This window comes from Somniosus microcephalus, chromosome 22 (assembly GCF_052327205.1).
Source record: "Somniosus microcephalus isolate GS21.2 chromosome 22, FLI_Smic_1.0, whole genome shotgun sequence".
Lineage (NCBI taxonomy): Eukaryota > Metazoa > Chordata > Chondrichthyes > Squaliformes > Somniosidae > Somniosus > Somniosus microcephalus.
The window spans coordinates 12,059,382-12,083,110 of NC_141008.1; the positions used below are offsets into that span (position 1 = coordinate 12,059,382).

At 47.8% G+C, this 23,729-nt stretch overlaps 1 protein-coding gene across 2 annotated transcripts in view; it reads right to left on the reverse strand.

Moving 5' to 3' along the window:
* atp2a3 (ATPase sarcoplasmic/endoplasmic reticulum Ca2+ transporting 3) overlaps positions 1–23,729 on the reverse strand; it is an 824,766-nt gene that overhangs the window by 52,793 nt on the left and 748,244 nt on the right. For both annotated transcript variants that reach the window (XM_085964184.1, XM_085964185.1), the window contains 5 exons: positions 17,972–18,060; positions 11,968–12,070; positions 10,513–10,644; positions 7,255–7,377; positions 2,067–2,285 (listed from right to left, as the gene is read on the reverse strand). In XM_085964184.1, the coding sequence (XP_085820310.1) occupies positions 2,067–2,285; positions 7,255–7,377; positions 10,513–10,644; positions 11,968–12,070; positions 17,972–18,060 (666 nt within the window). The remainder of the gene's footprint in view (positions 1–2,066; positions 2,286–7,254; positions 7,378–10,512; positions 10,645–11,967; positions 12,071–17,971; positions 18,061–23,729) is intronic.

Below are 23,729 nucleotides of genomic sequence, written 5' to 3' on the forward strand. Positions count from 1 at the left end.
GGAGTTTTCTGGCTGGTTGCAGTAGGTGGCAAGCAGGTTGGCGTGGAGTGGGGCGCGAGACGGAGCATGGGGGAGCGAGATGGAGCATGGAGCGAGGCGGAGCGCGAGATGGAGCGTGGGGGGGGAGCGAGACGGAGCGTGGAGCGAGGCGGAGCATGGAGGGGGGAGCGAGACAGAGCGTGGAGGGGGGAGCGAGACGGAGCGTGGGGGGGGAGCGAGACGGAGCGTGGGGGGGGGAGCGAGACAGAGCGTGGAGGGGGGAGCGAGACGGAGCGTGGAGCGAGGCGGAGCGTGGAGGGGGGAGCAAGACGGAGCGTGGAGGGGGGAGCGAGACGGAGCGTGGGGGGGGAGCGAGACAGAGCGTGGAGGGGGGAGCGAGACGGAGCGTGGAGCGAGGCGGAGCGTGGAGGGGGGAGCGAGACGGAGCGTGGAGGGGGGAGCGAGACGGAGCGTGGAGGGGGGAGCGAGACGGAGCGTGGGGGGGGGAGCGAGACGGAGCGTGGAGGGGGGAGCGAGACGGAGCGTGGAGGGGGGAGCGAGACGGAGCGTGGAGGGGGGAGCGAGACGGAGCGTGGGGGGGGAGCGAGACGGAGCGTGGAGGGGGGAGCGAGACGGAGCGTGGGGGGGGGAGCGAGACGGAGCGTGGGGGGGGGGAGCGAGATGGAGCGTGGCGGGGGGAGCGAGACGGAGCGTGGGGGGGGAGCGAGACGGAGCGTGGAGGGGGGAGCGAGACGGAGCGTGGAGGGGGGAGCGAGACGGAGCGTGGGGGGGGGGGAGCGAGACGGAGCGTGGAGGGGGGAGCGAGACGGAGCGTGGGGGGGGAGCGAGACGGAGCGTGGAGGGGGGAGCGAGACGGAGCGTGGGGCGGGGGTGGAGCAAGAGACTAACAAGTTCATAATTAGCTCTTAATCACTGAAAAGTTGGGTACTGGAGAATACATGGGATGACCACTACATTCTCTCATCTTCTGCCTTTCGAAATTGCCAGAGCAATTCATACAGGCTAAAGTATTTGCTCAAGTTTCTTCACATATGAAATAATATTCAGAAGCAAAAGGACACAACAATGTACTAATGCAGCACTCCTTAAAAACAATAGAACTAAATCAGTCCACAAGGGGTTAATATATATTTTGCCATAAAGTGTTTCCTTACAGTATTATGACAAGCAACAGATCTTTTTGTCGACCTCCACGATGAGATGTTGTACACTGGTGACACAAGCCTGCTTCACCCATGGAATTTGTTGTCCTTATACCAAAGCTGAAGGCAGGAATCCAGAGCTGCACTTTTATACCTTGAGGCTCCTTTTATGTTATAACCATTTTGTTTGAAATAAATACAGATATTACAAGTTTCCATCCTTCTGAGTGAGGTGTTAATGGCTAGTGGCTAGAAATTGCAGTTTCCTTGCTCTATATTTCCTCCCAGACTGGGTTCCAAACATTACAATGACTCAGTAATCAGATTGAACAGGCTTGTCTGTCAGGCTGTGCGTATCATCACCTGAAAACCTGCCCTCAGCCATCAAAGGGATTGGTTTTCTTGCAGATTGAATCTGTCTGCCATTTTATAACTTCAGAACTGTCACCTTTTAGACCTGTTTAAAAAAGATCGATGAAATGAAGACAGAACTTTGCATTTCTCTGACAAGGGACCAGATTGCACAGCGGTTTGTGGGACTGTCTTTGAACTCAGGAAGCAGCGGTTTAACCCAGCCTGGACCAATGACATGAAACTCCTCAGTCTCTCTTGACTATAAGGGTTCGACATGAATCAGGCCAGGGCTGTCTCAGTGCCAGGGTCTTGATGGGCACCACAGTGGACCCAGCACTGATCACTGGGCTACACCACATCCAAAATGAGCCAAAGCCCATTTGACTTTAACCCTTTGCTTCCACACCACACACCGAGCTGGTGCGGGGAATGGAAACAGTCACGCCGATACAGGGGCAGAGTGCTCTTGTGAGGCTGGAGGTGCAGAATAAAGGAGCTTTACTCCCATCCCTCACAGCCTGGTGCCCTCCTCCACACCCACATTTTACTACAGGTTGAAGTAACTCTCACCTCATACTTGACGAATTTTGTAGCATCCTCCAAGTCCATGTCCGCCTTCTTAGGTGGGTTGTCACGGGTTGCTAGTGCCAGGCAGCGGAGGGTGTCCCGCCCCGTCCCCCATTCCTTGATCACACTCAGGACCTTATCCTTCAAGCGAGGTGTCAGGGGCACCTTGGAGGTACCGAAACGGATGTAATTGCAGCGTTCAATGACTCCTTCTGGAGCCCCCTAAAGAAACAAGTGGTTCATGAGACAATTATTCATTGGCTTGTCGCTGAATAAACCGACTTACTGAGCTGGAAGGTACAAGATAACTAGAGGCTGTAATGGTGCTGGAAGCATAAAGCAACACACACACTGCTGTACTTTTAGTGGAATATAGAATACAGACAAACTCTAATTCCCATCCTTCAGGGGGATCTCTTTGGAATTCTCTACCCTGTGGACGATCAGTCGTTGAGTATATTCAAGACCGAGATCGATAGATTCGTGGGCGCTAATGGAATCGAGGGATATGGGGATCGGGCGGGAAAGTGGAGTGGAGGTCAAAGTTCAGCCATGATCTCATTAAATGGCAGAGCAGGCTCAATGGGCCATATGGTCTACTCCTGCTCCTATTTCTTATGTTCCCAAATCACCAAATCAACTAGACTCAATCAAACCGCATTCCCCTCGGACACCCAGCTTTTTAAAAATCCAAATGCCCTCCTAAACACACACCATGAACGGTAACTCTGGGTTAACTGCACAGCTCAGTTTAGAACCAAGGTCTGTTTCATCTCCCAAAATATGAACCATAAAGGCTTATAGGGGCCACAAAACTATTCACAACTGCCTGTTGTTACTTCACAGAACGGAAGAAGTTTACAGCACGGCCCCGCTCTCTCCTCACAGGCCTGTATCTTCCTCTGCTTCAAATAGTTACATCCTTTAAGGAAAGGTTGGATAATGATCTTTGCCTCAACCACTCCCTGTGGCAAACGATTCTGTGTAAAGAAATGTCTCTTAACCTCCCTGTAAGTGGTAGTTTTAAAAATGAATGCCTCTCGTCACTGGCCTCCCAACTAAAGGTCTTTCCCTATTCACTCAGTCAAAATCACTCAATTTAAAAAGCTCCATTAAATCTCCTCTTAGCCTTCTCTGGTCAAGTGAGTCCCAATATCTCAAGTCTCTTCTCATACCAACCTGGTGAATATACACTGAATGCTCTCTATGGCTTAATGTCCCTCCTATAATGGTCTGCCCAAGTCTCTAACTGTGGTAGAACCACCCTCTTGTACAAGTTTACCATTACCTCTTTGCTCTTAGATTCTATGTCCCTATTTATGAAACCCGAATGGCTGTCGGCCTTTTTTAAAAAAAAATAGCTTTATTTGCTTGCACGTGCACTTTTAGGGAATGATGTATTTGAACCCTTAGGTCCGAGTTCATCTGCACTCTTCAGTGTCTTTTCATCGAGTGTTAACTCCCATCCCTTCCATTTCCTCCCAAAATACCTTACCTCGCACTTCTCCATATTAAATTGCATCTGCCACTTGGCTGCCCATTCCACGAACCAATCTAAGTCCGCCCAGAGAGGTCGCAGGAGAGTCACAAACCAACTCCCCATGCACTCTCACACAGATCAAGAGAACAGGAAGAAGAAAAAAATGAGAAAATGGAGTAAAGAGAGGATAAAATGAAAAGGAAAGCAAAAGAATGTAAAGGGTGTGGAGAGTACTACATTCAGATTAGTGCAGCAAACCTCAGGAAGGATATATTGGCCTTGGAGAAGGTGCAGTGTAGATTCACCAGAATGATACCAGGGGCTAAAGGGTTAAATTATGAGGACAGGTCGCATAAACCTGGTTTGTATTCCCTCGAGTTTAGAATGTTGAGGGGTGATCTAAGCGAGGTGTTTAAAAATGATAGGGTAGATACAAAGAAACTAATTCCTCTGGTGGAGGAATCCAGAACAAGGAGGCACTATCTTAAAATTAGAGCTAGGCCGTTCAGGACTGAAATCATAAGCAATTTTTCACCCAAAGGGTGGTGGAAATCTGAAACTCTCTCCTCCAAAAGGCTGTGGATGCTGAGGGTCAATTGGAGCTTTCAAGATTGAGATCAGTAGATTTTTGTTGGGTCAGGGTGTCAACGGATTGAGAGCAAAGGCGGGCAAATGGAGTTGAGGTACAGACCAGCCATGGTTCTCATTTATGAGTGACTTAACAGGCTCAAAGGGCTGAAAAGCCTCCTCCTGTTCCAACGAGACTGAACAATTAACAGTTTTAGCAGGTGTCACAATCACAGCTTACTAGAACTTCAATCACAGGAGAGACCACCAGTAACATGCTGGCTGAGCTCCACCACTTCATCCATCTCGGAGAACAAAGGCACCTGCTCCTCCACACAAAACCTCAACTCTGAAACCCAGTTTGATGGAACCAGCCAATTTCAGATGACTGGCTTCTTGGCCCAGTATGATGCTCACCTGATTGGCGCTTGCTGAGACGCCATCATTTAATTACATTTTTCAGCCATTTCACCCCTCTCCTATTACTGGTCAGTATTTCACTTCCACTTCTGCCAACAGTGCTAAAGAAAATTCCCAGAGAAAATGGGTCCTCCTAATGTGGAGCAATGTTCTTAACGAGGCTGGCTACAAATGTAGTGGAAATGGTCAGTCTTTACTTCACTGCATAGGATCATTAATTTTAAATTATATTAATCCTCTCTGGGTGACTCATGCCTGCAAGTCTGCATATAGTACGTCTCTGATCGTGGGCTGTGTGCTTGAGGGTGTCGGTGATGCATCCATTCATGGGCACCTTGCTTGTGGCTTACCCATGAGAATGGTGGGCACGGGCTGTAGGACATGTCTACTGTTGTTATTTTCAGCTGGGGAACGGTGTGAAAAAGGGAGGGGGGGCTGAATGGGCAAGAGGAAACATTTCTAAAATTGGCTTAGTGGGCAGCACCCTCGCCTCTGAGTCAGAAGGTTGTGGGTTCAAGTCTCACTCCAGGGACTTGAGCACGTAATCTAGGCCGACACTGCCAGTGCAGTGCTGAGGGAGAGCTGCACTGTCGGAGGTGCCGTTTTTCGGATGAGACGTTAAATCGAGGCTCTGTCTCCCTAATCAGGCGGACATAAAAGACCCCATGGCACTATTCGAAGAGCAGGGGAGTTCGCCCAGTGTCCCGGCCAATATTTATCCCTCAACCACCACCACCAAAAACAGATTATTTGGTCACTTATCGCAATGCTGTTTGTGGGATCTTGCTGTGTGCAAACTGGCTGCTATGTTTTCCTACATTAGAACAGTGACTACACTTCAAAAGTTCGTCATTGGCTGTAAAGTGCTTTGGAATGTCCTGAGGTCATGAAAGGTGCGATAGCAATGCAAGTTTGTTCGACTCTACATTACAAGTAGTCAATGACAGGTGACTCTCTCTGCAGTAAATCACAAATCAACAGACCTGGCAGCTGCAAGGTATCAGGTGCAACATACTGCAGTGTGTTTTTATGTATATGCATTTAAGACAAAGTCCTTCACTGGGTCAGCTCAGTGCAGGAGCTCCAGTTTCCTTGTTTGCTCCCCAAGCCCTAGTGCCAGGGAGCTGGTGGGTTCAGGACTGGTACATCAAAATCACAACCCGAACCTCACCTGATCGGAGTCACTCAGAGTGTAGCAGTTTTCACTGGGCAGCTCACACACTTCTCAGAGGGGAGCCTGGAACATAGTCTGCTTAATGCAAATGGGATCCAGATACTCAGAAGAGGAAATCAAGGAGACCGACTGCCAGGGCCGGAGATTAAGGGGAAAGAGAGCAAACGACTTTCAGCTCGGACACATTAGCTCCTATAAATGTCTCAGCGGGAGCCAGATTTATTCCCTGCTAAAATGAGGCCTTAACCTCCTCTAATGTGCAGTCACTCCCTGTAAAAATGGCAGATGGTACTCTTGGTCTCATCTCCTGCCAGTATCTGGCTGTGAAGAAATCCCAGCACTGCTCCCATCAAAGGCCTGACTGCAAAGCACAGACTACACTGCAATATACCATATATGGCCAACTCCCAAGGACCACCTCACAACAAGGGCTGCTGTGGTAGAAAGCACGAATAGAATGCTGAGAAAATGGACCCAATTTACATACCGATTTAGGCAAATATTTCCAGGGGCACAACCTTTTTGACTCGAGTACTGCACCACTGTTTATTTAATAAAACACAGAGTACATACATGAATCTGCCTGCTGGGTATGAATACTGGGAATTCTGTGGTCCCAGCTGGATTTTCTGGCCTTCAAAATGAATGGTCGAAAAATTCTACAGGGCTCCCTGATCTCCTACCTGAATTCCTGATAGCCCTGTAGAGCTCCTCCAATGGGAGCACAAATTATAGTTACCCCTTCTATGTGTTTTTGTCTTACTTAAACAGAGAGTCACCATATCAGATCTTCTTTTCATCTTTAAAATGACCCTGAACAGAAATTCTGGGCCTACCCGCCCGCTCCCGGCCACCCCGCCCGCTCCCGGCCTCTATATCCATCGTCTGTTACAATTGTAAGGCAATAAAGTGTGCAATGGATTAATAGCACCACAACAAGCACCTGGAGAGCAAATAAAACATCGCTGGAAACAAGTCATTGGACTGGAGTGGGTCCAAAATGGCCTTTTCTAATGAAAGTGTAACATTTGCATACTGAATTATCATTGGCCCGCAGGCATCTGTAAGGAATACCTATTATATTCACATGTGATCACATGCTGAGTTGTCATTGGCCTGCAGGCATCTGTAAGGACTGCTATTGTTTTGGAGGACCCAGGGTCCTGACTCCATCTTGTCCACACGGTGCTGTACTGCTGGATTGATTGAGAAAGCTTACAGACCTGATGCTTCATTAAAAGAGTTTAAACTGTAATACTCCGTTGTCCTGCAATTTATTATTTTTGTACAAAGTGTGCAAAACAAGACAGAAAGAACTCACACAGAATGGGAACAAACTCAAAGAATCAGCTCCTTTTCATTACAGTGCGGCTCTGCTACTGCCGCCTTCAAAGTGTCCTTCAAATGTTCTTGATGTTCTTTCCCCTCCCCCGAATTGACCTGATGTGCTCCTTTCCTCACACCCTCACTGGCAGCAGATGCTATATTCTAATTAAAGAGCACTGACTGACACTGCAGGCTCTCTCCGCGACAGTGTGGTGGCTTCTTACCTTCACAAACATCTTGCTTCCTGATCCACCTGTGGGCTTGATGGGAGAGCAAAAGACAGACATGGACTTGCGATCGCGGGAGAATTCAAGGGTCACTTCTTTCTTCATCAGCTGCTTGATGGTCTACAAGAGGGCGGGAGGGATGTCAGCCACGGACGGAACCCACCGAGGAGCCTCTCATAATTAATATACCGAAAGAGTCAACTCTAACCCTAACCAGGAATCAACTAAATATTCAAAACAGCACAAGGTTTGCTTTTGATGAAGCAAGCTAACACAGCAGAGCAGAATTTGGGGAATCGAGGCAGAAGCAAATCCTTCCAGAATGACTCATACTTTTCATAAATGAGCGAAGCCTCAACAAAATAAAACAACGCGATGCTCCTGTGAATATGTTTGGGACTGAATATCTGACCTGCACTACACATCACGTGGAGTGACCAGGTACAGTGGCAGTGGTTATGTTACTGGACTAGTAATCCAGAGAACGTGCATTCAAATCCCACTGTGGCACTTTGAGAATTTCAACTCATTTTTAAAAAAATGTAGGAAAGGTGGCAGCGTCAGCCTAGATTTTTGTGCTCAAGTGTCTGGAGTGGGACTTGAACCCACAACCTTCTGAGCTGGAGGTGAGAGTGCTGCCCACTGAGCCATGGCTGACACTTCACTGCAGAGTGAGGGAGAGAAACGTACATTTAAATGGGGCAAAAGATTCAGCAAAATCTGATGAATGTTTTGAGAATGAACGCACACTGTTGAAGTGCACAAGCCTGCATCATCTAACTAGGACGTCTTCAGCTGGGTTCAGGGGTCGCGCTCTGGCCTCTGAGTCAGAAAGTCATGGGTTCGAGATCCACTCAAGGACTTGCGCACAAAATCTAGGACAGCACTTCAGTGCAGTGCTGCGGGAGCGCTGCACTGTCGGAGGTGCCGCCTTTTGGATGAGATGTTAAGCAAGGTGGATGTAAAAGATTCCACAGCACTATTTGAAGGGAGTTCCTATAGTGGCCTGGCCAACAAACCCCCTCAACCGGCATTAGCAAAACCACATTACAGGAAACTCTCGTTTAAACGGCACCTAAATATCTGGAATTCTCTATGAACCGGCAAAATGCTCACTCCGAAAACAACACCTCAATAACCGGCAATGTTAGTCAGTGGGGGTAGTTCTCCAAACTGCCACTACTTGGTGCTGTCGGAAGTCGGAACACCTCAAAACCCCTATAACAGGAGTCTGACTCTCCCGCGCTGCCGGTAGTCTCTTCTGATCCGCCATTTTAAAGGGGTACTGTGTGTCTCCCACGCTGCTGGTAGTCATTGCATTGCATTACCCTCAACGGACAGTACTGTACTTAATCAAGCATCTTCCACCATTCATTTAACACAACCTTCTGTAGGTGAGTACCCAATTACTGTATACTGCACATTTCTTGATTTTTTTATTTTTCATTGTTAAAAATAGCCTCGGTAGATAACCCTCTCCGTCATCCGGAATTTTTGATCAACCGGCAACACGCCGGTCCCGTCGGTGCCGGATACCAAAGAGTTTCCTGTACATGGTCATTTATCTCATTGCCGTTTACAATCTGCCACATTTGCCTAGAAAAAAAACCAAACGGCAACATCTGAAAAGTACACTGACATAATAAAACTCACTCCGCACTTGGTTTGAGCGTAAAGCAAGGCTTTAATCAACTTTCAGAACATGGAAGTCTAGTTGTACTTCACTAGCTCCTTGTCTTACAAAATGTCCCTAGCAAGCTGGGCCACGCCCGAGTATTTATACTCCTTGGACGACACCACCAGCTGGCCGTCCAGCATTATTTCATAAGTAGTTTCTTGATGATGAGATTTATAACATACATCATTGACTGTAAAGTGTTTTGCGTCTCCCTGGGGATGTGAAAGGCGCTACAGAAATGCAACTTTGTTCTTTCTCTCCTATTCTTTTCAGTTTTGTCGACGTTCTGCAGTTTGAGACTAAGGCCTAGAAATTCAGTGGGCTGCGCCACCAGTTTGCGCCCAAAGAGGGCACTCAGTGGCTTTTGCGCCACTGGCCACACCTACCGCGATATTTAGCGGGGCGCTAATGGCGGCGTTAGCCTGTAGCGCTGCGCCGCCACCGATGACGTCATCGGTGTGCGCAGCGCCCCGCTCCCGCCCCGATGACCATATTTGGTCGCGCTGGCCGCAAATAGCGACCGGTACACCTGTGGCGGTAGTGGCGCTAGTTAAGGTGGAGGTGCGGCCGGCCGCTTTTTCGGCGGCCGCCTGCCAGCACCTCCGTCCCCGGCCTCCTACACCCCCCCCCGCGGCATTGCCAGCTGTTTCCCGAGAGCCCGGCACTTCTCCTTGGTGCCGGGCTCATTTGCCGGCACTCGCGAGCGGGGATCGCGCTGTTGCAGGCACCTCCCCCTTAACAGTGGGAGGAAGGCCTGCAGTACCGCAGCCTGCCGTGCCGCAGCATGTGGCGCTGCGGCCCTTAGCGCGCCGATATTCAGGGTGAGCACCCCAAGCGGGGCGCGGGAAGCCTCGATTAGCGGCCCACTTCCATTTGGGGCGCAGAAACTGAATACCCGGATGGCGCAAGTGGCTCCGCTCGCAGCGGTAATTCCGGCGCCCAGGCGAGCTTGGCGCCCCAAACGGCGCCCAACTGAATTTTTAGCCCTAAGTCATCCAACTAAGTTAAAAAAATAAAAGTATATTTGTGATTGGACAACCAGGGAATGTAATCCTTTCACGGTAATGGGGGCGAATTGCCACGCTGGGAGGGGGAGGGTTCCTCCCGCGCATCCGCTATTTATCCAGGGTCTCCGCAGCTCTTCCGCTAATGGCGGAGCAGACGAACGAGAGGGCGTGCGTGGAAATTCCCCCCCACAATGAGGTTTAAGCTTCCGATGGCTAGCCCCATTGTAATGAGGCATGGGCGCATCCAACAGAAAACGCTGGAAATACTCAGCAGGCCAGGCAGCATCCGTGGAGAGAGAAACAGAGTTAATGTTTCAGGTCGATGACCCTTCGTTTTCTGTTGTTATTGCGGATTTCCAGCATCCGCAGTATTTTGCTATCGTATGGGCGCATCCAAGTTGTGGGTGCTCCCTGCATTTCTGTGACTGACTGAGATACATTACTTGACCACTGGCTACACCGCCCAGCAGTCTGTAAGCTGCAATGGACATAATACGGTGGCCACAGAATTGTTTAGCTATATTATAACCAGGTAGAAGAAATCACGGAGATACAATAAAAAGTGCTCACATTGTTGCAGTAAGTAGCTCTTTCTACTTTGGTAATGCCATTGATGTCCGTGTTGAAAACGTTCATCTTTTCCACCAGGGTGGTGAGCGCAGTTTCTGTAGCTTCCCCAACCTTCTCATAAACTCCCTTCGACTGGAAAAAGAGGAAAAAGGAAAGGATGAGCATCGTAAGTAAGTACGGCAATAAATCTTGATGTGGTTTAGATCATACTGCAAGAGCCAAACTCAAGAGGCTAGTCTTCCTTCAAAGCCCGAAAGTCTATCAAAAACTTGTGATCCATTTTACAAAGATACTGTACTAGTCAATCTCCCATGGGAGTCAAGGCCATGTGTAGTCTTCAGGTGATGCAGGGTTAGAGGGCGGGAGATAATTAGACCAGGACACACACAGAAGTAATTCAATCCCTATTCTGTCCTTGTTTTTGTATAGTACTTTGATTTCATATTATTATTTATATTTGAATAGCAAAAATTACTGCAATTTGCGAAGCAGAGAAGAGGTGGAGCTGCTCTGTAGTGCAGGTTGAGATGCGGGGAGATGCAAAACTGTGGTGCTACACCGCCATCACTGGCAGGAGGGTGTAATTACTGTGTGACAAGTTTACATAGGAAGTTTCCATTAAAAATGCAGACACGGGAAATTATTAACGGGAAAAAGCTCAAAAGTGTGACAAAAACATGACAACAGGAAGTAAGGTTTTGTAGACAGGAAGTGTGCATGTGTGAGACTTTTAATATACAACAGATTCTCAATAAAATGAAAATAATGCTAATCACAATTAAAAATAGGAGTGAAACAATATTAAGTAAAGACTGAGAGGCGCTTTGTGATGGAGAGCAGCACCATCACAGTAAAACAGCACATGAGTCAGTCAGGGATTGAGAAAGACGATAGGCTGATGTTTTGAATGCAGCCTTCCATCAGAACTGGCGCAGCCAGGCAGGAAGAGCCCCTGTACGGGACTGGCAAAAACAAAGAGGGGAGGGGGGAGGAGAGCAAGAGGCAGAAGCCAAGATACCCAATGTGGTAACTACATTCACAAAGAGGCAGTTAGTGAGTTAATAGCCTGAAAACCGGTGTTTATATGATCAACACAGTGGCATGATTCACTGGAGAATGAGAAGAACATTTGCCACTCTATAATAGAGTTCCAAGGAGTTAAGGTTCAAGCTATGTTCAATATGGAATGATGGATGTCATTTGATGTTATAAAGTACAAAGTTAATCCAGAGCCTTTCTTCTGACTCATCACACACACAAAATGGGTTCAATACAATGAAAGCAATGCAGACATTTCGAGGTAGTATTGAAAGAAGATGGTCACAGAGCACTGAATAACGCTGTCACGTGGTTTTAGGACAGTACACCTGGGTACAATGTAGATGAAGCCCTCGGCAGGTGCTTGTTATAACTGAGTGTGAGAGTTGTCGGTAAAACTAATAAACCTGTACTCACCTCATTGTAATCCAGGGAGGAGTCATTGCACAGTGCACAGATTGTAGCCAGCTCTACCAGCCCGCTATACTGACTGGTCCGAATGGGCTTGTCTCCCATTAGTCTGTAAAGAAAGAAATACTTGCATTTAGAGCAGCACCATTTCAAAGCGCTTCCTACAATGAACTGCTTGCGGGCGGCAGTGTCTCTTGTTAAATCGGTAAACACCACCAATAAAAGAAGCAAGTATTAATTTACATCCTCACCGTCAGCTGTCCCAGAGTTACACAGGGTGTCACTGAAGCGGGTTTCTCAGTGTGCGCGTATACTGGGCAAGGCTGGGGCGAGAACAACAATATTTCTGTATAATTCTGGGCACTCCCGTGCCCTCCTTTTGGGATAGTACAGAGCGATCATACTCAAAGCAAACCGGCAGTGTCGAATCAAACATCCAAACCCTGCCCACTCACTCAGCCCTAGTTGGGTTGCCCAGCCCAGGGGCACAGATTTAAAGTAATTGGTAGAAGGATTCGAGGGGAGTTGAGGAGAAATATTTCACCCAGCGAGTGGTGGGGGTCTGGAACTCACTGCCTGAAAGGATGGCAGAGGCAGCAACCCTCATCGCATTTAAAAAGTACTTGGAAACTCTCTGGTATCCGGCACCGACGTGTTGCCGGTTGATCAAAAATTCCGGATGACGGAGAGGGTTATCTACCGAGGCTATTTTTAACAAAGAAAAATTAAAAAACAAGAAATGTGCAGTATACAGTAAATGGGCACTCACCTACAGAATGTTGTGTTAAATGGATTAAGTACAGTACTGCCAGTTGAGGGTAATGCAATGCAATGACTACCAGCAGTGTGGGAGACGCACAGTACCCCTGTAAAATGGCAGATCAGAAGAGACTACCGGCAGCGCGGGAGAGTCAGACTCCGGTTATTGAGGTGTTCCGACTTCTGACAGCGCCAAGAAGCCGAGTAGTGGCAGTTTGGAGAACTACCCCCACTGACTAACTCGGCCACCGCGGGAGACTCGGACTCGGACTCGGCAACATTGCCGGTTATTGAGGTGTTGTTTTCGGAGTGAGAATTTTGCCGGTTAATAGAGAATTCCAGATATTTAGGTGCCGTTTAAACGAGAGTTTCCTGTACTTGGATACACACTTGAAGTGCCGTAACCTACAGGGCTACGGACCAAGAGCTGGAAAGTGGGATCCGGCTGGCTAGCTCTTTTTCAGCTGGCACAGACACAATGGGTCAAATGGCCTCCTGCTGTGCCATAAATTTCTATGATTCACTGAAGGAGCACATTACAAAGAGACGATATTACAGATAGCAGGTTTAATACAGGCTCTTTATTAGATGGTGAGGCTTAAACAGCCGGTGTTATATTTGCATTGGTGATAAAAAGAGTTTACGGTAAGGAGCTGCCACATGTTGCTCTAACTGGGCTGTGCCATGTGGGCTATCACAGCGCACCATTGGTTTCAAACCATAACACAGAAGGTTGGCAACACTCAGCAGGTCAGTCAGCAGCTGTGGAAAGGACAGACAAGCTAACATTTCAGGTGTAGACCGGACTTTGCCCAGTTCTGATGAAAGGTCCACATGTCGAAGGTCCACGCCTCCACTCTCTCCACAGATGCTGTCGGACTTGCTAAGTGCTGCCAACATTTTCTGTTTTCATTTCAGATTTCCAGGATTTTGCTTATTTTTTTTCACCCTAACTGTAGAAAGATACAAGACAAGAATTTTAAATAGCATAGCGACAGTAGGAGTAACGATGAGTCATGAGATGTCATAACAGCAGCATCAAGAGAACAAGTGTGCTGGGGATTTGATCGGGAGTGTTTATTATATCATCATATGGGGACAAGAAGAACGAGAAAGAGAGAGAGAGAAAGCAAGAGAGAAAAAGAACAAGAGAGGGGAGGAGAGGAGAATGGCTGAAAGAGAAGGAACAAGAGAGGGAGAGAGCACGAACGAGGGGTACAAGGGAAGAGAGCTGCAATGGGAGAAAGAGAGAGCAAGGGGAGAAAGAGAGAACGCGAGCAAGAGGAGCGGGAGCAAGGGGGAGAGAATGAAGGAGAGAATGAGTATAAAACAAGGAATAAAAGAGTGAGAAATGTGAGTGAAAAAGCGAGAATAAGAATGAGAATGGAGAGAGAAGAAACAAAAGAGAAAATGAGACCGAGAAAGAAGAGAGAGAGAAAGAATTACATATGTGAAAGAACAAGAGGGAGGGGAATGAGTAAGGGACTAATTTATCTTCTCTCGTAGGTTCAACGTCTGACAACTCAAGCAGACAATGGGTAAGAGCTTCGACTTCTAAAGAGTGCAGTTGCTGACAGCTGTACTAAACAGGCCTGTCAAAGCGCCTCTGAACACCCACGGAGGATTGACGGAGCGTGTAGTGCCTGCACAAAGACACTTACAGCATTTCACATTTCGCAATAGGTCCATTCAAGTTAACAGAGACTGTACAACACTTACAAAACCAACGAGACGAATAGTAACAGTCTACAGCTATATAAAAAGAAAAAGGGTGGCTAAAGTGAACGTTGGTCCCTTAGAGGATGAGAACGGGAAACTAGTGGTAGGGAACATGGAGATGGCCAAGACGCTGAACAAATATTCTGTATCAGTCTTTACAGTAGAGGACACTAAAAATATCCCAACACTGGACAAACAGGGGGCAATGGGGGAGGAGGAGCTAAATACGATTAAAATCACTAAGGAGGTGGTACTCGGTAAAATAATGGGACTTAAGCCGGATAAATCCCCCGGACCTGATGGCCTACATCCTAGGGCCTTGAGAGAAGTGGCGGTAGGGATTGTGGATGCATTGGTGATTATTTTCCAAAACTCCCTGGACTCAGGAAAGGTCCCGGCAGATTGGAAAACTGCTAATGTAACACCCTTATTTAAGAAGGGAAGTAGACAAAAAGCTGGAAACTATAGACCAGTTAGCCTAACATCTGTGGTTGGTAAAATGCTGAAGTCCATTATTAAGGAAACAGTAACAGAGCATTTGGATAAACATAATTTAATAGGACAGAGTCAGCATGGTTTTACGAAGGGGAAGTCATGTTTGATAAATTTGCTCAAATTCTTTGAGGATGTAACATACAGGGTGGATAAAGGGGAACCAGTGGATGTAGTGTATTTGGACTTCCAAAAGGCATTTGACAAGGTGCCACACAAAAGATTACTGATCAAGATAAAAAATCACGGGATTGGGGGTAATATACTGGCATGGGTGGAAGATTGGCTACCTAACAGAAAACAAAGAGTTGGGATAAATGGTTCGTTCTCGGGCTGGCAATCAGTAACTACTGGTGTTCCGCAGGGGTCAGTGCTGGGACCCTAACTCTTTACAATCTATATTAACGATTTGGAGGAAGGGACCGAGTGCAACATATCCAAGTTTGCTGACGATACAAAGATGGGAGGGAAAGCAGTGAGTGAGGAAGACATAAAAAACCTGCAAAAGGACATAGACAGGCTAAGTGAGTGGGCAGAGGTTTGGCAGATGGAATATAATATTGGAAAGTGAGAGGTTATGCACTTTGGCAGAAAAAAATCAAAGAGCAAGCTATTATCTAAATGGAGAGAAACTGCAAAGTGCTACAGTACAAAGGGATCTGGGGGTCCTGGTGCATGAAACACAAAAAGTTAGTATGCAGGTACAGCAGGTGATCAGGAAGACCAATGGAATCTTGGCTTTTATTGCAAGGGGGATGGAGTATAAAAACAGGGAAGTCTTGCTGCAGTTATACAGGGTACTGGTGAGGCCACACCTGGAATACTGCGTGCAGTTTTGGTTTCCATATTTAAGAAAAGATATACTTGCTCTCGAGGCGGTTCAGAGAAGGTTCACTCGGTTGATTCCGGAGACGAGGGGGTTGACGTATGAGGAAAGGTTGAGTAGGTTGGGCCTCTACTCATTGGAGTTCAGAATAATGAGAGGCGATCTTATCGAAACATATAAGATTGTGAGGGGGCTTGATCGGGTGGATGCGGTGAGGATGTTTCCACTGATGGGTGAGACTAGAACTAGGGGGCATAATCTTAGAATAAGGGGCTGCCATTTCAAAACTGAGATGAGGAGAATCTTCTTCACTCAGAGGGTAGTAAATCTATGGAATTTGCTACCCCAGAGAGCTGTGGAAGCTGTGACATTAAATAAATTTAAAACGGAGATAGACAGTTTCCTAGCAGATAAGGGAATTAGGGGTTACGGGGAGCGGGCAGGGAAGTGGACGTGAGTCTAGATTCGGATCAGCCATGATCCTATTGAATGGCGGAGCAGACTCGAGGGGCCGTATGGCCTACTCCTGCTCCTATTTCTTATGTTCTTATGTTCTCACTGTTCCAAGAGGAGCCCGAGCCCAGAGCCCTGAGCCCTGTGCCCTGAGCCCAGAGCCCAGAGCCCAGAGCCCAGAGCCCAGAGCCCAGAGCCCAGAGCCCTGTGCCCTGTGCCCTGTGCCCTGTGCCCTGTGCCCTGTGCCCAGAGCCCTGTGCCCTGTGCCCTGAGCCCGGTGATTAGAGTTCAGGAGAGCAGCACCCACTCAATGGATGAACCACTGCACAGCGGATCGAACTAAACTCCAACTCCAGATCAGCTCCATAGTGAAAAAACACCTCATTCTGGCATGGGATCAAACTTCAAAGTCTTTAAATCGTTCCTCTGTTTGGGTCAATTCACTTGAAGGGGAATGAGGAGAAAGTATAATCGTACCAAAAATACATTTTTTTTTTAAATTGCGAGTCCTCAGAGCAGTTACGAGAACGATACTGCTGAGATCAGATACAGGGCATGTTTTTAAATTATTTACGGGATTTTTCTTTCAAATTTTAATATTTCCTTGCAGTCAGTCTCTGTTTTTTCTGAGCTCCTCGCTGGAAGTGCCAATACCAGGACTCTGTAATTCCTGACAACACAGCGCCGACAAGTATCCACTTACCATAAACCAAAATAATTAGCACAATTCCACTTTGCATTAGTTACCCTGCCAGAGGTCTCAGCTAACCTCAACACACCAATTCAAAACACTACACTGCAGGGGCTTTGTTATCAAATAAAGCCATCATTAAATCCCCCCTCACCCACAGCCCATGTCCCACCCACTGCCCCCTCACCCACTGCCCCCTCACCCACTGCCCATGTCCCACCCACTGCCCCCTCACCCAGTCTCCTCACCCACTGCCCCCTCACCCACTGCCCATGTCTCACCCACTGTCTCCTCACCCACTGCCCCCTCACCCACTGCCCCCTCACCCACTGCCCCCTCACCCACTGCCCATGTCCCACCCACTGCCCATATCCCACCCACTACCCCCTCACCCACTGCCCATGTCTCACCCACTGCCCATGTCTCACCCACTGCCCCCTCACCCACTGCCCATGTCCCACCCACTGCCCCCTCACCCACTGCCCATGTCCCACCCACTGCCCCCTCACCCACTGCCCCCTCACCCACTGCCCATGTCCTACCCACTGCCCATATCCCACCCACTGCCCCCTCACCCACTGCCCATGTCTCACCCACTGCCCATGTCTCACCCACTGCCCCCTCACCCACTGCCCATGTCCCACCTACTGCCCCCTCACCCACAGCCCACGTCCACCCACTGCCCCCTCACCCACAGCCCATGTCCCACCCACTGTCCCCTCACCCACAGCCCACGTCCCACCCACTGCCCCCTCACCCACAGCCCACATCCCACCCAGTATTTACTCAACTCACAGCCCATATCCCATCCCACATGAAATCATCCTCCCTCACAGCTCATAATTGTGTGAAAATTGACTTCAAGGTCAACCAGTAAATCACACGTCATTAGACTAGTTGCAGTCCCAATGTTCTGATACCCACCCATTGGCAGCAACATGGTACATTTAGTAAATCTGGTGCACTTCTTGCCAATTGCCTATGCCGCCCTCTAGAAATTCTCTGTAGTACTGAGCTTCAAGCAGCTGATGTTGGGAGCACCGCAAACTTGGAGTATTGAGGTTACTCACATTTCTCCCTCCGGGGCGTAGGTGGATCCAGTGATGCTGAATTCATGCAGCTTACAGTTATCCCCAATCACAGTATCAACCACAAACATCTGTGGGAGAGGGAGATTAGATTCAGGTTAAAACATACATGGTGAATTCCTCCCCTTTACCAGAGAATGGGTTTCTTAACAGATCCCCATCAACACTATTCTTCCTGTGTCACACACGGTTTCCCCACCCTCCTCCTTTTGTCCCATCATCCTCCAAATTCCCTGTGAAATACATAAGAAAGCCTGAAACAGGAATAGGCCATTCAGCACATCAGCTTGGTCCTCCCGTAAACTCTACCCTAGTACAGACTTCGATCCTACCCAGTGTCAGCCGTGGCTCAGTGGACAGCACCCTCGCCTCTGAGTCAGAAGGTTGTGGGTTCAAGCCCCACTCCAGGGACTTGAGCACGTAATCAAAGCTGACACTCCCAGGGCAGTGCTGAGGGAGTGCTGCACTGTTGGAGGTGCCGCCTTTCGGATGAGACATTAAACCGAGGCCCCGTCTGCTCTCTCAGGTGGATGTAAAAGATCCCATGGCACTATTTTGAAGAAGAGCAGGAGAGTTATCCCCAGCGTCCTGGCCAATATTTATCCCTCAACCAACATCAGACTATCTGGTCATTATCACATTGCTGTTTGTGGGAGCTTGCTGTGCGCAAATTGGCTGCTGACTTTCCCACATTACAATAGTGAATACACTTCAAAAAGTACTTCATTGGCTGTAAAGCACTTTGGGGCGTCTGGTGATCGTGAAAGGCGCTATAGAAATGCAAGTCTTTATTTAATTTCGTGTGGGCTGCTTTCTCATAAATTCTCCCTGATTCCCAATGGTAAGCAATGAAAAAACTATTTATTGATTCTTCCATGTTCAACCTGCTGCCCCCCCCACGGGATCTTTGTATCCCAAGGAGTATTGAATCTTTCTTCACTCAGTGCCCGAGCAGCTTGTCAGAAATCAGGAACTCTTTATTGGAAACCCCCATACTAACAAACCCAGGAACAAGACTACTCAGCATTTCCATCAGTCCCTTCAAGCACAGGGTGGCTGTAAACACTGGCTTAACGCGTGCTCCACTAACAGCCAAGTGCCAGCAGACTGTTGCTGATTAGGAACGGGCTGCAACTCCGAGGTTACGGATGTGGGAGTTTCGGGCGTTCCTTCAGGAGGAAAACCAGGACTCAACAGTGGAAAACCAAGTCTTTTCTTAAGAGTTTGCTGTTGTGAACAGGCACCAGGTAAACGTCTTGTGCATTACTCCTTCCTGTTAATGTCTGCACGATTAGCAACACACAGGATACTGCAACCGAGCAACGACAGAACATCAACTGTGAAATTAGCTCACTCGATGTGGCAATTACAAACATCCTCGTTTCTCCCCTCTGTTCGAAAGAACACCTTGTATAAATATACAAAGCAAAAAGGCAATGTTTTCTGATATGAGGGTTAGAACGCACGTGTGAGAAAGAGCCTCATTCCGCAGCACAAACACCACGGATAAATGGGCTGCCTGTCAGCTGTGTATGGAGCCGCTCAGTGTGATCTACTGCTTGAATATGGAGCCGCTCAGTGTGATCTACTGCTTGGATATGGAGCCGCTCAGTGTGATCTACTGCTCGGATATGGAGCCGCTCAGTGTGATCTACTGCTCGGATATGGAGCCGCTCAGTGTGATCTACTGCTTGGCTATGGAGCCGCTCAGTGTGATCTACTGCTCGGATATGGAGCCGCTCAGTGTGATCTACTGCTCAGATATGGAGCCGCTCAGTGTGATCTACTGCTCGGATCTGGGCTTCGATTGCAGAGCTTTTGGCTTCAGTGGTGTGGGAACTTACTTTCATTTAATAAGAACATAAGAAGTAGGAGCAGGAGTAGGCCATACGGCCCCTCGGGCCTGCTCCGCCATTCAACAGGATCATGGCTGATCTGACTCTAGACTCACGTCCACTTCCCTGCCCGCTCCCCGTAACCCCTAATTCCCTTATCAGCTAGGAAACTGTCTATCTACGTTTTAAATTTATTTAATGTTGCAGCTTCCACAGCTCTCTGGGGTAGCAAATTCCATAGATTTACTATCCTCTGAGTGAAGAAGTTTCTCCTCATCTCAGTTTTGAAATGGCAGCCCCTTATTCTAAGATTATGCCCCCTAGTTCTAGTCTCACCCATCAGTGGAAACATCCTCACCGCATCCACCCGATCAAGCCCCCTCACAATCTTATATGTTTCGATAAGATCGCCTCTCATTCTTCTGAATTCCAATGAGCCCAACCTACTCAACCTTTCCTCATAAGTCAACCCCCTCATCTCCGGAATCAACCGAGTGAACCTTCTCTGAACTGCCTCGAGAGCAAGTATATCTTTTCTTAAATATGGAAACCAAAACTGTACGCAGTATTCCAGGTGTGGCCTCACCAATACCCTGTATAACTGCAGCAAGACTTCCCTGCTTTTATATTCCATCCCCCTTGCAATAAAAGCCAAGATTCCATTGGCCTTCCTGATCACCTGCTGTACCTGCATACTAACCTTCTGTGTTTCATGCACCAGGACCCCCAGATCCCTTTGTACTGTAGCACTTTGCAGTTTCTCTCCATTTAGAGAATAACTTGCTCTTTGATTTTTTCTGCCAAAGTGCATAACCTCACACTTTCCAACATTATATTCCATCTGCCAAATTTCTGCCCACTCACTTAGCCTGTCTATGTCCTTTTGCAGGTTTTTTATGTCCTCCTCACTCACTGCTTTCCCTCCCATCTTTGTATCGTCGGCAAACTTGGATATGTTGCACTTGGTCCCCTCCTCCAAATCGTTAACATAGATTGTAAAGAGTTGGGATTTCACTTATTAACACTTAATAAATAAAACTCGTGCTTGGGAAGCACCCTATCAGGTCAAAGAGCTTCACTCACTGAATTAAAAAAAAAAATCGCATTAATGTCAGACCTTTTGAATCCTCAGGACGTCCCACGTCACTCCCAGCCAATGAAGTACTTTCGCAGTGGAGTCACTGGTGTAATGTAGGAAACGCGGCAACCAATTTGCGGACAGCAAGCTCCCACAATGAGATAAATGACTGGGTAGTTTTTTTTTTAAATAATGTTGTTTGAGGGATAATGTCACCGGGGAGAACTTCCCTGCTCTTCGTCAAATGGTGCCATGGGATCTTTTACGTCTAAAGGCAGACAGGGGCCTCGATTTAATGTCTCATCCAAAAGATGGCACCTGCGACAGTGCAGCACTCTCTCAGCACTGCACTGGAGTGTCGGCCTGGATTATGTGCTCAAGTCCCTGGAGTGGGACTTGAACCCACAACCTTCAGACTCAGGGGCAAGAGTGCTGCCCACTGATGGCCATCACAGGTAAGCAGTCTCTGTATCGATATTTAGCTGCCTGTCTGTCAAAATGCCTAAAGAAGACTTCAATCATTCCAGTGATTATAGCTTAGAAACTACTGTCAAGTGACATAAAAAGACAAAGACTTAAAGAAGGAAAATACTTGAATTTATATAACATTTTCACCTCAGGATGTCGCAAATTTCTTTACAGTCAATGAAGACTTGGTGCGTTTGTTATGACATTTGTCTTATCTGCTATTTTAACCCATTTTGGATTCATGCGAGAGATGTATGAATGTGTTAAGTGCTTGTCTGCTAATATCACCAACACCAGATATCATCAGCTCAAGGAGATCTCAAGCTAATGACTTCTAGCACACATTCACTTGGAGACAAGTGCAGGCTCCTGCTCTTAAAGCCACAACCTGAAACAGGCAAGAGGCTGGCTGCAAAAACCTGGTGCTTTGCTTCTAAACTGATGATGCTTCCCTAAGCAGTTGTCTGACCCACAGCACCTATCACATCACAAGCTGGAGAGGCAGCTGCGAGGAGTGCCCGGAGCACCAGGCCCCGCTGGTTCACACCGCCACATCGACACCACAACATCAACGTCAAGTAAACTCTGGCCTTGCCGTTTCAGCAAAAGAGCTAGGACTGAAACACCGGCACCCCCTTCACACTCCAACTCGGAGACATGACTCCTCCTCCTGACCAGCTGATATTATACCTGGATTTTGGGCTCAGTGAGGAATTTCAGTGCTGAGGAATGGAACAGTTTTCGCTTTAACATCCAGCGCCAAGACTCACAGGTCAGGGATAGTTTGCGCACAGGTGGAGTAAACCACACTGAGAATTTCAATCGGCACCAATGAGTATTCAGCGAGGGAGATTCTTCTGGCCACAACTAATATGTTTGAAGCTACCCCATTTATTTCTTGAGGGACTCAGCCAGCCAGCAGAGAGAGAGAGAAAGAAAGAAAAATGAGAAAGAGAAAGGAGAGAAAGAGAAAGGGGGAGAAAGAGAGTGAGGAGGGAGACAGCGAGAGAGGCAGAGAGAGAGAGAAAGAAAGACAAGGAGCGAGAGAGAGACAGGAACAGAGAGAGAGAGACCCTACTGTCAGTGCAAACTGATATCAACCTAGGTGCAACAGGCCATCAACAGTGCCCGTACGTACCATCCCATCCAGTACCCTTATGTCATTCTTAATACCCCTGTATGCAAACAGTGCCCAGATGCAGCAGTAATTAAAAAGGAAAGAGTTGTTCAGCTCATCTAGTTAATGAATCCATTGAATCTATTGACCTTGCCTGTGGAACGCAGTCCCTTTCCGTTACTATGCTACCTATCAGTGTGCAATAATAGGTCATATTGTTCGATATGTAGGTTTAATTAATTGTACAGCCAAGTAATTAATTTGCCTCAGTTTAATCAACAGCAGAGGGTAGAGCTGGCCAACAGACTCAGAGTTGGCAGGCTTATGCCTCTCAGTTCTAAAAAAAACAAATCCCACGACAATAGCAGCATATCAATGCTCAGCACGGTACAGCTGGTGAATCAGAGCACTGGCGCTACCAGCACACATTCCCACTTTCCGGCATCTTCAGCCATCTTAACACAGTGCAAAATATTGGAAAATCAAATCCTGGCAAAATACAACTCAGACTGGAGAAGGTGCAAAAACAATTTACAATGACGATACCAGAATGGAGAGGGTATGACGTTCAGGAAAGAGATAATCGAGGTCTTTAAAATTACGAAGGGGTGTGATAAGGTAGACATAGAGAAGATGTTACCACTTGTGGGGGAGACCAGCACTAGGGACCATAAATATAAGATAGTGCCTAATAAATCCAATGAGGAATTCAGGAGAAACTTCTTTAGAACAAGTGCTCAATTCTTCAGAGAGTGCTTAGAATGTGGAACTCGCTACCACATGGAATGGTTGAGGTGAACAACATGAGGGAAAAGGGAATAGAAGGCTATGTTGATGGGGTGAGATGAAGTGGGGTGGGAGGAGGCTCGTGGGGAGCAGAAACACCGGCACGGACCGGTGGACCATGGGCTGAATGACCTGTCAGTACAGCACTGAACTCTCACAGGGTTGCAAGCGCTAGTCTCAGTGCTACAGCCCAGTTCTATCACAGCACTGACCCGAGATATAAACCAGGCACTGCAGCAGGATTTCAGAAGCAGGAAGCAACATCTCACCAGTGGGAATACAGTGGAGCTGACACCAAAGGCAAGGTGTAACCCCTTCACACACCGGGTGGGAAGTGTGTGCAGTAACTGACCCAGTGAGGGTATGAGAGGTAAAGTGAGGTAGAAAGTCAGCGACATTCGGCACTGTCCCAATGGATGGAGATGGGCGTTTCCAGTCCTGTATAGTCCTATCTTC